At 41.6% G+C, this 13,260-nt stretch overlaps 1 protein-coding gene across 1 annotated transcript in view; it reads right to left on the reverse strand.

Moving 5' to 3' along the window:
• Positions 1 to 1,082: 1,082 nt before the first annotated feature.
• EFEMP1 (EGF containing fibulin extracellular matrix protein 1) overlaps positions 1,083 to 13,260 on the reverse strand; it is a 45,570-nt gene continuing 33,392 nt past the window's right edge. The window contains exons 6-11 of the mRNA XM_082049643.1: positions 9,992 to 10,111; positions 7,570 to 7,689; positions 6,065 to 6,184; positions 4,479 to 4,602; positions 4,149 to 4,344; positions 1,083 to 2,320 (exon numbers count right to left, since the gene is read on the reverse strand). Of these exons, the coding sequence (XP_081905769.1) occupies positions 2,162 to 2,320; positions 4,149 to 4,344; positions 4,479 to 4,602; positions 6,065 to 6,184; positions 7,570 to 7,689; positions 9,992 to 10,111 (839 nt within the window). The 3' untranslated portion in view covers positions 1,083 to 2,161. The remainder of the gene's footprint in view (positions 2,321 to 4,148; positions 4,345 to 4,478; positions 4,603 to 6,064; positions 6,185 to 7,569; positions 7,690 to 9,991; positions 10,112 to 13,260) is intronic.

Raw genomic sequence — 13,260 nt, forward strand, 5'->3', positions numbered from 1 at the left:
CTGTGGATGCTCAGGGCTGAGTTGTGGATTCCCAGCAGGGACCAGGCTGGTGCTTCACAAGTTCAAGGACTGATGGAGGCAAAACCACTTCAGCCCCATCTGGGCACCTATCGAGAGAAAACTGCCCATTTTAAACCCAGAAACAACAATAAAATCAATTGTTTCTTGGAATGGACAGTGCTGAATTACAGGATTTGGGAAGTTGTCAGTGTAAAAGGATTTGTAATGATGATGAATGGGGAGGAATCCCTCTGGGGAGAGGACGGAGCTTCCTACAACCCCAACTCTGTATAAACAGAGGATTTTCACCATGGAAAATGCCAATTAAATCCCTCTACAGAGCAACTGGGCTTGTACTGGTGGGCTCGTCTCTGCAGAAGGAGCTGACGGCTGCATGGGGTCTGACCCCCAGCTATGGGGCCCCAGGCGCAGGAAGCGCAGCCCAAAATCAGCGCTGTCGGCCGGCTTGGGCCACAACCATGCGCTCTGACCCTCTTGGCAGATGAACTATTTGTTTAAAGCCACAAATGACTGTCTGAAGGAACAAATATCAGGGAATGGGGTCCTGCTCTGCAATTTGTCTGAGCGCGGAGGATGTGTCACCCTAAAGCAGAGTGGTTTTGGCCTATTCTGAGTGATACTCTGGAGTGTGTTTTAGCTGATGTGCCGAGTGAGACCCCTGGATGCCAAGTTCTGAGGGTGATTGATATACTAAATAAACATGAATCCTCCACAAGAGGATTTTTTTTTTGTCTATAATGTATGCACTAATTCACAAATATTTTCTATACAAAATTAATGTTAAGTAGAAAAGACGCTCCTTCCTGTAAACCGGCAACTAGCAATGTGTGTATTTTGGGTTTTCCTTCTTTTTTTTTCTTGTGAATGTCAGTAAAACTAGAACTTGGTAGAAGGTTTGTCCTACAAAGGAATCCTGTTTTCAGTTCTCCATGAGCTAATACTGTAGGGACTGAGAATCGGGGTCATTCTGACTCTGCAGAACTTGGTGGGGCTTTGACTCCCACACTAGTGGACAATTCAGCCCTCAATGTGGCCAAGAAATTACCTCGAAAAACAGTAAGGACACTATGTTAAGAGATCTTTATTAAAAATTTTGTACATCAAAAGATTAATGACTACATTTTAAACAAGAAATAAGATTTTACATATTACAAAAGATGTTATTAGTTCTTGAATTTGAAATAAATTTTATGAACACTGTACATGATACATCCGAGTTGTAAGAGCAGGAATAGGGCCCAAGTGCCTGAAAACATGATATAACTTAATACGTAACTGCACTCAATTCTTAGTATAAAACATAATATTTCTGGAGAAAAACCAGGTTAACTTCTGTCTGAAAATGCTGTAGCCTTCTAACCAGTAACTGCCAACAGTGTTCTCAGGAGTGAGCATGGACACGTGTGCCCAGCGTGGTGATTTTCCATTTGGAGTTTCTTTCATTGTTGGAGAATTTTCTTGCTACGGTCTATTTTTCCTGGAGAGAGCAGAATGTTATTCCACGGGATGGTTAACACAATCTGCATATAAAATCCCAATGCAAAACGTTTCTCACAATGTAGCTTTACCTCCAACCCAGATTAGAAAAACCAACTGGGATAGCACATAAATGTCTACAGAAATAGATTTTTATTGACTGCTATCTTTTGTTACAAAGTAGTTAAAAAGAAGAAATATATTTTAGCTTATCACATAACCGTTACTTTGTGCATCATTCATACTATATCATTTTTTTTCTTTTTGAGATTGTCAGTGTAGCTGCATTAGAATTTAAAGTAAAAACAAGGCGGAAGATCACCTTTTAGTTGCATGACCTATTTGGCTAGGAAGGGTGTGTGAGGTTTTACAGGATAGTATGAACATACAGTTCTCATACAAGAGCATGTAGTATGTATCTAGTCCAAGAAAGGTAATAAAAAAGATTTAAATCTTTATACAGAAAGTGACAATGCCCATGTTATACTATGGAACACATCTACTAATTTTGAATTACAGGTGTAATGTGTGGAGTAAAGATATCAACTTACTAAACAAATCTTAAAAAAAAAAGAGCAAAATCTATAAATAAAATAGTAAGTGCTTTCTTTAAGATAATATTCTTTGGCTGCTTTAAGTGCCAGTGAAGGGTTATTGCAAACCACTAAAACGCGTAAGGTCCCACTATTATTGTTAATCTCAACACCGAGCTTGTACGATAATTCAAGCTGTTGACTGTGAGCATCTCCAGATCCACGATGTGTTCTCTTGGTCCCGATAGCGATTTCACCAGCACGAGCATCGCGCTTACGGCGCTTGTTTGCTGAAAGAACAACAAAAACGTTTCAGTCGGTCAAATCTTAAACCAATTCCCTCGTTGTGTCAAGAGAGTGCTTGTGTGTTACTATGCTGTAAAAACGCCCTGTCTCAGCAGAGATACACAATGCAAGTATTATTTTAACGCTTTTACGTGGCCATGACTAATCTCACACCTGGCTTTGCCGCGGGGAAAACTTTACCTGACTGAGGCTCAGAGGAATAAACTGTGCTGCAAAATCTGTTCCTGGTTATGCTGACTCTCCTAAAGGATGTGAAAAGTGGTAATCTCTCCCAGGATGGTCTTTGTTTTTATCCCCATCTATCAGCTTCTAAAATATACGAAGAAAAAATAAACCGAGAGAGAACTAATGTCTTTAGCAGTGATGTAGCTTGTTCAGCAGAGGGAAACGAAGTCTGTTTCGTGGCTCATATGTCAGAAGAAGTCGTGCTCCCCTTGTAAACACGGGGGATTTTTGCAGCTGGGGTGCCTGTTGCCATCCCCATCTCGCGCTGCTCCGCTGCTGGTTTGTACAACAGCCTCCTCATCTCCAGATAACAATAAAAGGCTCAGCTGCACCTCTCCCTTCACCTACTACAAATAATTTCTCACCGTGCAGATGAATCCAAGCCATCTGCTGTATGTGAGACCCAGCTCGGAGCTTCACTAAAACAACAGGAATAACTTCTGAGGAAGCCTCTGTTTACCGCTGTCCCTTGGCAGGAATAAACATGCGCTTCCTTATTTAAGGCCTGCGACTTCTTGGTGGTGGCAACAGAAGATTGGGACTGTTAGTCTAAAAAAGGCCAGTCCGAAGGCCAGACTGGGCTCTGACCCAAACTAGAGCTGGAGTGAGCTTGTTCTTTTTTTAAGCAAATAACTGTTTGTGCCTTGGGGGTAGGTGCGGACTTTTGATGTGTAATAAATGCAGGAAAGCACTGGATTATGGGATATACCAGAACAAGTGAGATACGGATGAGCAGTTCCATGTTCCCATCTTGGGGAAACATGGTGTAAACAGGCAATGCCACTTTTTGGTACGTGTTTTGGGTGTACTATCAAACCCCCTCATCTTCAGACTTGAAGACAAAACCCTTCCAATTAATATATTTCTGACTGAAGCTTTTTGTACTGATTCTGTTTTACTGAGTGTAAAGCCACCCACGAAGCAAAAAAGGATTTCCCAGGAATTTGTAATTAAAGTGTCCAAGAAAATCAGATTTCTTAAAAAAATCTTAAACAGATGTTATAGACACTTTCATCCATGTTTATCTACTTGAATGTGTGATACCAACAGGAAATACTGCTATCCTGAGTCCTTTGAGCTTTCATGGTTTGCTGAAATGGGAAAAGAAAGGCTTATGTTTGTCTCAACACAAAACCTTTAAGCTGGCCTGAACTGAGGGCTTTAGAAATCAGTGCCCAATCCCAAGCTATTTTTGATTTATTTACTTTTTTTCCAAAAAAATTAGAAATTTAAAGTAATTGTACAAGAATCTTCTCCTAAATATTAATACATATACATGGAGTGTTGGTACAGAGAGCAAAAAGCATAGAGGCATCTCATTTGAACTTGACATGGGTGTCACAGGATTGCTAAACATTCCTGATGGTTATTAGTGATTCAAAATAAACAGGTTGATTCCCAGCGTAGAGTTTTCAGGCAGAAAAGTAAAAGGCTCTTTGAATTATGGAAATCAAAGCACATTTAAGAAGGAAGCACCACAAAGTTGATAAACTTTGGGATGCTGTGATGCGCTCACGGGGACATTCGCTGCGTTTGTGGTGGCAAGGAACTCCAAGGCCTTGGTGGCACCAGTGCTTCAATACTCACTCTCAGGTAAAACTCTCCATTCTCGTTTCCAGACTTGATCCGGAATGTGTTGATGGTATTAGGGTAAATAGTGGTTGCCTGAATCTGGAAGATGTCGGAGGGCACCGTTCTGTCGGAGCGGATGCTCATGTACTTGTGCACCACAGAGTAAGGCAGCTCTCGGCAGATGGCGTTGGACACGGGGCAGACGCAGCGGCTGCAAAACAAAAACGGATGGAACCCTCATGGTTGCAAACAAACACGGTATTTGCCTTCTGTTCTATTTGATCATTTTGCTTGTTGAGGATGATCCTGAGTAAAAAAAACCCAAAACACTAATATTTCTCTTACTTCTCAGATGTAAGGACATAGGGCTCTTGACAAGGATTTCTTGGGTAACAACGAAATCCTCCGTGGTAATTCCAGCAAATTTCATCCTCTCGGCATTCATTAGTGGTCTCGCACTCATTTATGTCTAGGAGGAAGGAACAGGGAGTGTGTCAAAGCAGATATTTGCTACAAAGGCACAATCTCTTCAAAACAACAACCAAAAAAAAGCCACCTGTTTGTTGAAACCCAACAGGTTTCCGTGTTCTTCTCTATCTGCTTCTTCTTCAGCCTGGCTATAAAGGACTTCTCGGTGCAGAAATGGAATAAACTTGTTTATCAAGTGGTAATTAAGCCTGAAGACTTTTCTTAGTTGACTGAAGAAACACATTAATCATACTATACGTAATGCAACCGTAGCCATACTGTAAAGTTCCTAATTAGTAAAGAATGAATGTGTAGTAGAAGATATCTTGTAGACAGAGGAAATACTTTTGAGGGAGAACTGTGATTTTTCTGCCCTTCGCAGGTTCTCATTTTTAATTGCCTGTGTTTCATAGCCTAACTAAAAGGCTTAATTAATGGTGACACTTAAACTAAAATAGCTTTGAAAGAAATAATGAAAACTGGTTTATTTTTGTGCAAAGTAGAGCTTTCTTCTTTATTTTCTCTGGGACAATAACCATGAATAGAGGTGGGGACTGTCAGACTTGCACTGTATTAATGCTCTGTTATCCTGTCAGTGCCAGCACCCAACTACTGTCTACCTGTACAGTCTCCCAAAACAGTCACAGAAAGGGTTTATTCACATATAATCTCTGGGAAGGCACAAACAGATCCTTAGCTGGGCAAACTGCCTACCCCAAAATGTTCAGAATGCTATCCTTAAGGGAAGGCAATTTGAATTTTATAAAAATACTAATAAACAATTTCAGTGATTTCCTTGTCCCTTTCTGCCAATAATTAGTACACTATTTATTTCTAAAAATAACGACTGTTAAACTGGGTTCTGTATTACAGAAGCCATGGTTCTTGCTCTTAATATGATGTTGTGCAGTATTCTGTAAAAAGATGCAAAGAGACATTTAGCACCACTGAAGAGAAAAACACAAACTGTAAAACTCTGGCATTTGGTGGCACTTGACCAGAATATTTATTTGCTAAACACAAATGATATAAGCTGCTCAAGTCTTGCATTTTTCTCCTGTTATCAGAAGAAACAGATCTTTCATTTCTACTCTGCCTGGATTTAGGGACCTCCATCAATAAAAGATGCTATAAAGCCATGTTCAGTGTCTGGAACAGATGGCTGATTTTTATTTTCAGAGATATTTATCTCTGAAAGTTACTCATTGCCTGGACATCCAAGACAAGTTGTACTTGGTTGCAAAAGCTGAAATTTTGTTCTAGGAATCTGAAGGATTTAGAGTTTGAGCTGAAGGATTCAAATAAAAAGAATTAATAGAAGATATGCAATTAATCATCAAATGCTTTATCAACATATCTTTTGCTAACATAATGAAACATAATGTAATTAAAGATAAACATTTAGATAGCAAGCACTCTAAATGGTGTTATTAATGCTGGGATATTGAGATGAAGGCACTTACCTTGACACGTTCTGCCTCCTACAACCTGGTATCCTTCAGGGCACACACACGAGAACTTCCCTGGTTCGTTGACACACTGATACTGACATATATAGCTTGAGGTTCTGCATTCATCCGTGTCTGCGAGAACAACAGAGCTTAAAGTGACTGTGGTTTAACATCAGAACTACATATAATAGCTAAATGTGGGCTCTGACAGGGAGAAAATGAATTCTGTCTAAGGAGCAAGTTATCAGAAATCTGAAATGTACTGCTTAAGACCTCGAAGTTGCAAACAAAAGGGCTGGTTCTACTTGTTTTTTATCTTGCAAAAAGAGGATTTTTTTGGATTTGAGAAAGCAGAAGCTAAATTAGATTTCAGAACAGGCTTGGGAAAATAACTCCCAAAAGAATTTATACTTGTAGTATTCCAAAATGTGATTACTTTCACAAAAACACAGATGTGAGATTAGTTAGGAAGGCAAAAGTATCGCCTTTGTACTTGTGCCCTGCGCTAATGGAGCTGCTCTTTGGGAACGAAGGTCTCCGTTTGGTCTTCAAATAAGTGTATCCCATTCTCTTTTGCTTTTTTATTCTTGTGCAACCATCAGTCCCTTGCCAGAGAAGTGTGGCGTGAAACAGAATTTATCAGTACGTGCCATTAACTGGAAATTAAAGGAAACCTATCAAAGCTAAGGAATATTTTCGGAAAAGAGCAGAACTCCCTCCTGCTCCCTCTGAGGCCTGAGCCCCGTTCTTGGTTTGGGATCGGGGTGTCCTGGGAGGCTGCAGATTTGCTGCTCCCTGTTCCGTTCGCTCGCGAGTAGGAGCAGCTTCAGGAAGTTGGAGCGGGAGCGTCTGTAACAGCTCTGCTGGCCCGGGGAGGAGGGCAGTGGTGAACCAAAACCAGCTCTTTGCCTGCAAGGCTGGTAGGAAGGACATGGGCTTAGGGCTGAGATCATCGGGCGTCCAAAAGGAGATTAGAGGCCCCCTGTGGAGACTCTGGCAGGGGAAAGAAAGTGGTGATTGTCTGATCATCAGGAGTTGAGCTGTTTGTGTACACAAGAGCCACCTCAAAAGCACAATTGTCACTTCCTTCCAATCAAAAATTTTGAGGTTTTGCTTTCAGAGGAGCCCAACAACACACAAAATTGCACTCGTTTTTTTGGTTTGCTTTCCTTTCCAATCCATTTAATGGTCATCAGCGTTAGACCACACACAATTCGAGTGAGTTTGTGAAACAAGTATTCAGAAGCCTTATTCTTCCCAGCTGCGATCTGAACGGCAGTGATGTCTGCCCTGTTTTGCACTTACTGTTAGACACCCATATCCGCATGCACCCGAATGCAGCTGCACCTACTAAGGTCTGCATTAGCAAACACATTTGCAACATTAAAAATCAATGTCTTAAGGGTTTTGGCTACTAATTGCACCCACAGCGTGGCTCCACCTTTATTCACATAAAGACTTCTGGTAAAATAGTTTTTTAACAAAATTGCTCATCCAAGACAAAGAAACTTTCTTACCTTCACAGTTGATTCTGTCACTGCTTAACTCAAATCCTGGATTGCACTGACAGATGAAAGAACCCAGGATATTGTAACACTGTTGTGCACACGGGTTATTGGCATCACATTCGTTTATGTCTGAAAGGAAAAATTACCGATCTTTATCTTGTGTAGCTGGTAATTAGACTGATTAAGTGGATTAGTCCTTAGTCTGGGTCTATTGCTTAGCAGAAGCTCAGTTGACTATATCAATATAGATCTGCAGTCTTGGAACAACGTCAGATCTGTGCTTTACACTCCATGTAGAAAGACTGTTTTTTCCAGGAATGAGAGTTGTTCTAATGTGTGATGAATTCTTCCAAAAATGTTTAGTGTGGCTATTAAACTCCACATTCCAGCATCTTTTTTCAGGTATGAAATGCCAAGTCTCTATAAATAATTGATATAAGGAACATACTGATAAGACCTCTCAGCATGCAGCGGTTAAGATTTATTTGAGCTATTTATTACCGTTAAAATTTGTTCTTTAAATTCCATTACAGTTATAACATGAGCCTTTGAGGCCAGTGGAGTTTTGCAATGCTCTAAGGCCTAAACCATATTGGGGGAAGGTATGTAGATTTTTTTCCATGATGTGCCCATCCTAAGAACATATGTGAGAACGCTGTGGTATGAGAAGAGAAGCAATCTTTAATGGGAAGTTTATTTAATTACAATCACCTCTGGAATCTGTAATGCTTGTTTTTCATGGGTGCTGCTCACTCTGTAAATGTTAGTGTATTTTTCCTTGTATTAATCCCCTGTATGTTGTCCATTCGTATGTCTTTAACAGATATAACCATTTGTACTGAGCTGCATTTGGAAAAAAATCTTGAGTTCATGGCTTTTGCAAATGCTTATAAATGTCAGCAGCACTCAGACATTCACAGATACAACTAAAAACTGACAAAGATGACGAAGATCAGGCATTCACAAAAAATAAACCAATGAGGAGGTTGTTAATTTTGTACATGATGGACCTCATAGTCCTGAAAATGAATGGTAATAGGGGAAAACTGATTACAAAGGATTTTTTCTTCCTCCTTTTAGTTGATTTCTGGCAAGAGCGCAAAGACTGTACATCATGACAATGCTACCAGAAGGAATAAATAAGCTAGCCAAAGCCATAATTCTCTTTGTTTGCCTTCCAAGAAGTATTGACCCACTTTCAATATATGCAAAAGTTGTAACACAAATGCAAGCGGTACAGCTGTCAAGCAGCACTTCTGCCAGATGACTCCTGCAGATGTGAGAGTCTGTCTGGAGGCAGCGACCGTTCAGTTACGCATTTTCTTCTGAAGATTTCCATCACCTTTCCTGGTGGGAGTGCGGCTGTCCGGGCCGGGACACCAGCAATCAGGGGAGGGTGAAGCACCTGCCAAACTTGGACCTGCCACACGCATTTGTGAGCATAACTGAAAGAATACACCTTGCATTTGAGCTCTGGAAAGGCTCAAATAAGCAACAGCTCATCACGTGGTTATGTTGTGCCCATGTGCAATTTTTTATCCTATCCTTTGGTGGAAAACAGGAAATTCCTCCCTCACTTCAGTGTTATGCAGTGTGCCGGGGTACGTGAGAAAATATGGCGATGTTTGGAGTCGGGGGAGAAGCTGGAAAACCCAGATTGATTTTTATATATTTAAAAATATGTATAAAATATAGATTATACACAGGTTATATCCATCAAGTACTTCTGACCATCTCAATCATCAACCTTTTATGGCCATTCTCTCTGCACTTCAGCAGTTACCTTTTTATTATTACTTTATCCAATTCCTCTAGAACAGAGCCTATGATTTCAAGCTTAACAGCGGTCTTTAAGTTTTACTGCAGGGACTCCCTTAGTGTTTTACTTTTGAAGGGAGAATCACTTCTGAAAGGTCACTGTTCCTTAGTGGTCCTCATTCTCATTTTTAACATTATTTTCTGGATATTAAAATGTGACACTCTTAGATACTTTCATCACTAAGTTTATCACGTGCTGAGGATAATTACACTGAACTGCAGAGGAATAGTCTTGCTTCCCCTGGTTCCCAGTTCCAGCCTTTGTGTTGCATGAACTGGGAATAATAGCATGAAAGCCAATGACAATGCAAAGCGATCCACCAGAACAGAAAGAATAATTAGATCTAAGATTAAATAATGAATATAAACCTCCAGGGTTCCAGCTGCCAAACTAGATGCTCCTCAGAAACCTGCTGCACCAAGGCAATACCAGGTTTCCTCTAACCCTCCTGCACTTCAGATCGCTTGCAGGAGAGCCGCTCAATGTAGCACCTGTTACAACTCCTTAGTTGGTGTTTATTCCCTTTAGGTTGGGATGAAGACTCTGCAATTTCAGCTGTGGCAAGTCATGAGTCTCTCCATGGGGCGTGCGAGTCCCTGCAGAGGTTCTTACCTACGCAGGTGTGGTTGTTGGACGCCAGCTGGAAGCCCGCGTTGCACTGGCAGTAGTAGGAGCCGGGCGTGTTGACGCAGCGGTGGTGGCAGTACGGGGGCAGCGTGCATTCGTCCACGTCTGAGGTGGCAAAACACACACATTAGTTCAAACGGAATCACGGCAGCGCACTCTTGCTGTCTTGTGTCCAAAGAAACTGTGAAGTTAATTGCACTTGATTAAATGCAGGGGGGGGAAAAGGTGATGTGAGCTACATACTGCTTCTATGGATATTAATGGAAATACTATTTTACTTTAACTTCTGTACAAATCTGTTTCGTGCTGATTGCCTTCCAGCCTCTGACATCACTAGACGTTCAGAATTTATTTTTTATTCAGTTCCACACACTGCTTAGCTGTGTTTATTTTGCACAGGTAAAACCAAGAATGCTTTGTTCTGCTTTTCAACCAAGATTACTCATGATGCAAACATAACGCTGACCGATGCAGCGAATGGAGCTTGTAGCTCGTTTTTCCCAAAAACTAGCATGCGGCGCACTTAGCATACACTACATCTTTTCAGCTCCGTTAGGAAGAGTCCAAATTTTCTGTGTAAGTACAGTGAGGACAGATGATGAATGGCATTTAAACAGGTGGCTGTGCTTCTGCAGGGACCCCCCGAAAGCGGCCGGGGGTCGCGGGGCTGCTGTCACTGCCCTTCTCTCCTGCAGCCCTTGCCATGCAGCAGCACTGGCACCTCCTGCCCTGCTCGGCCTGGCTGAAGCTGGTGCTGTCCCGGGCAGGATTAAGTCTCCGTGCAGCCTGGCCCCCGTTTGCAGGTGGAGCAGGCTGCGCCGTTCCAAGTTTCGGCATTCCTCCTGTGCATTGGAGCAAGCTTTGCACCTGCGAACCATCCAAAATGTGCCCCAGCCCCTTCTGTTACCTCCCTGCATTTTCAAGTTTTTCTTGCATTCTGGAGGAGATACTGCCTCTGCCTGAAAAACATTTCTTTTTTATTATGCCACAGTGCTGGTTGTGCATGTATGTGCAGCAAACGTCTTTAGGAGAAATCCGTGCCGTGTCATGTACGCGTACACAAAGTGAGATTTCAAAGGCTCAGCGCTCACACAAATAAGACCAGTTTTCACTGGAACAAAGAAAGGCACTTCCCATATCCATGCCAGATCTTGAGTTTCCTACCTCCAGCTGTTTCCACCATAGATGTGTTTAAAAAGAGGCCAAGGCTTTTTTTTTTTTTTTTAAATAATGAGGAAAAGTGTTTGTTTTAATATCAAGCGAAAAAATAATCTTGAGAAGTTAACCCTTTCTTTGTCAAATTTGCAGTCACTGTTTGGGGCTGAACTTAGAAGTGGAGTGTTTTGGACGGTTCTGAATGAAAAGGCTTACGCTGGAAAATTCCTGGCTATCCGTACGGTAGCGATTGCTGCTGGAACTCTTTTTTTGCAGAGAGAAATTCAGAAGTAGAAATGGAATAAATTAGGAGACACAGTAGATCTTTTCCAGGACTAAGCTCTTACAAATTGCTGTTCAAAGACCTGACTATACAATATAGACATAGCTTTGTGTAGGCACCGCATTTATGCACAGAAATGCTTCCAGGATCTGACTCTAATTCAGTGGGAGCTTTCCTTATGGGATTAGGCACATCAGCTCCATGCAAATCTCAGGGCTAAGCATCATCTAACTAATTCGGCCAAATCTTCTGTTTGAAGTGACGCTGGCAAACAATTCATTCTATCTGCGGTCTCTTTTGGTCTGGAAAGACTAATTTTGCAACATGCGAACAAGCAAATTTTAAAAAAAAAAATCTCAAAAAAAGACAGAAATGATGAGTGAATTTAGATTTAAATAAATCAATTGTTAGAAATGAGTCCTTTTCTCCGTCTACCTTGAAGCCAAAATAGTCTGGAAAAATTTCTTTCAAATTTGCGAAACATTTCCGCCCATATGGAGAACTCTATCAAGATCTGGCCCCAAGAACATTTTCTGGCTAAGTGGTTACAAAATCCCCAAAGACGGGCTTTATTCTGAAATGCTGACAGTACGAAGTGTAGGGATGTACTTATAATTTAGGTCAGTGTGTAATATGTAACACAGGTGTTATTCTTGGTTTTGACCTAAATAGGAGAGGGGAAACTTGACTTTCCAGACATGTTCACGTAGAGATTTAGGGGCTTAAATGTATTCCCATGTAGATATAAGGGTGTTTCCTTCTGCTGCTTTTCTTTTGAGTGCTGTAAATGTGTCCTGCAAGACTTCCAGGTAGTACCATAGGTCCTGACATTGAGTGCTATTGCACAGCAGTAATATACTTTGCCTGCTCTAAAACCCAATCTAGATTTAAAAAAAATAAAAATCAATGACCTGTCAAAACTATTCCACCTACATTCCAAACGACTCATCCCACTCTGGCACAGAGAACTGAGAAACAGCAAATACATCTGTGTTTATATTCACTTGTCAGTTCAGGGCCTGATCAACATCTTTTGGGAAAGAGGGAAGAAGTTTTGGGTTGATTTCTACAGCCTTGGCTCAGCACCCTGAAGAGCGAGCCATGCCCAGAAATGTAAGTTAGTCTAGATATGTACCCAAATAGCCCCAGTTTCCTTCCTGCAGCTCTCGGTAGGCGCCGACTACCGATCGCCTTTGCAAGGCTTTTGCAAGAGATTAAAAATGACAATTCTTAAACAGATCCCTAATACCAAACGCTTTCCTCCCACACTGCATAAAACCCATCGTGTGTCTTACTCAAGACCACCCCTTACACCACCAGCTCGCGATGTGTATATTGGATTCTCTTGTTTCATAGTAGTTTTTATTATCTCTGACAAAGCTAAGGCTTAAGGCTGGAGTGCCTATAAAAGCAATTCATCCGTTGAAATCCTGATTGACGAGGTGTTAAATAAAGGCAGGAGGAGGGCTGCAGGAACAGAGAAATGGCACTTCTGCGTAACGCCCCCAGTGAGGATGGAGCAGGAAAGATGCAGCGTTTACGCTGCACTTGGATTTAATTTAATGCTGTACTTGTATAGGTCCCAAGGGTGCTGATAGTTTATCTTGGCACAAAGTAGAAAGTGTGGCGGTTTGTACATTGCAAATCTCGTATACCTGCATTCAGAGTTTCCATCTCCCTCATTTGTGCTCGTAAAACCGAGAACTGAAGCAGAGCGTGCAGTGGGGCTCTGCAGAGCTGGGCTTAGGGCTGCGTGAAGGCAGAGCTTTGTCCTGCGGCTCTGGGTCGGCTCTCGCTGAGGTCAGTGGAAAGACTC

The sequence above is a fragment of the Streptopelia decaocto genome (genome assembly GCF_964273445.1).
Source record: "Streptopelia decaocto genome assembly, chromosome: 3".
In the NCBI taxonomy this organism is placed as follows: domain Eukaryota; kingdom Metazoa; phylum Chordata; class Aves; order Columbiformes; family Columbidae; genus Streptopelia; species Streptopelia decaocto.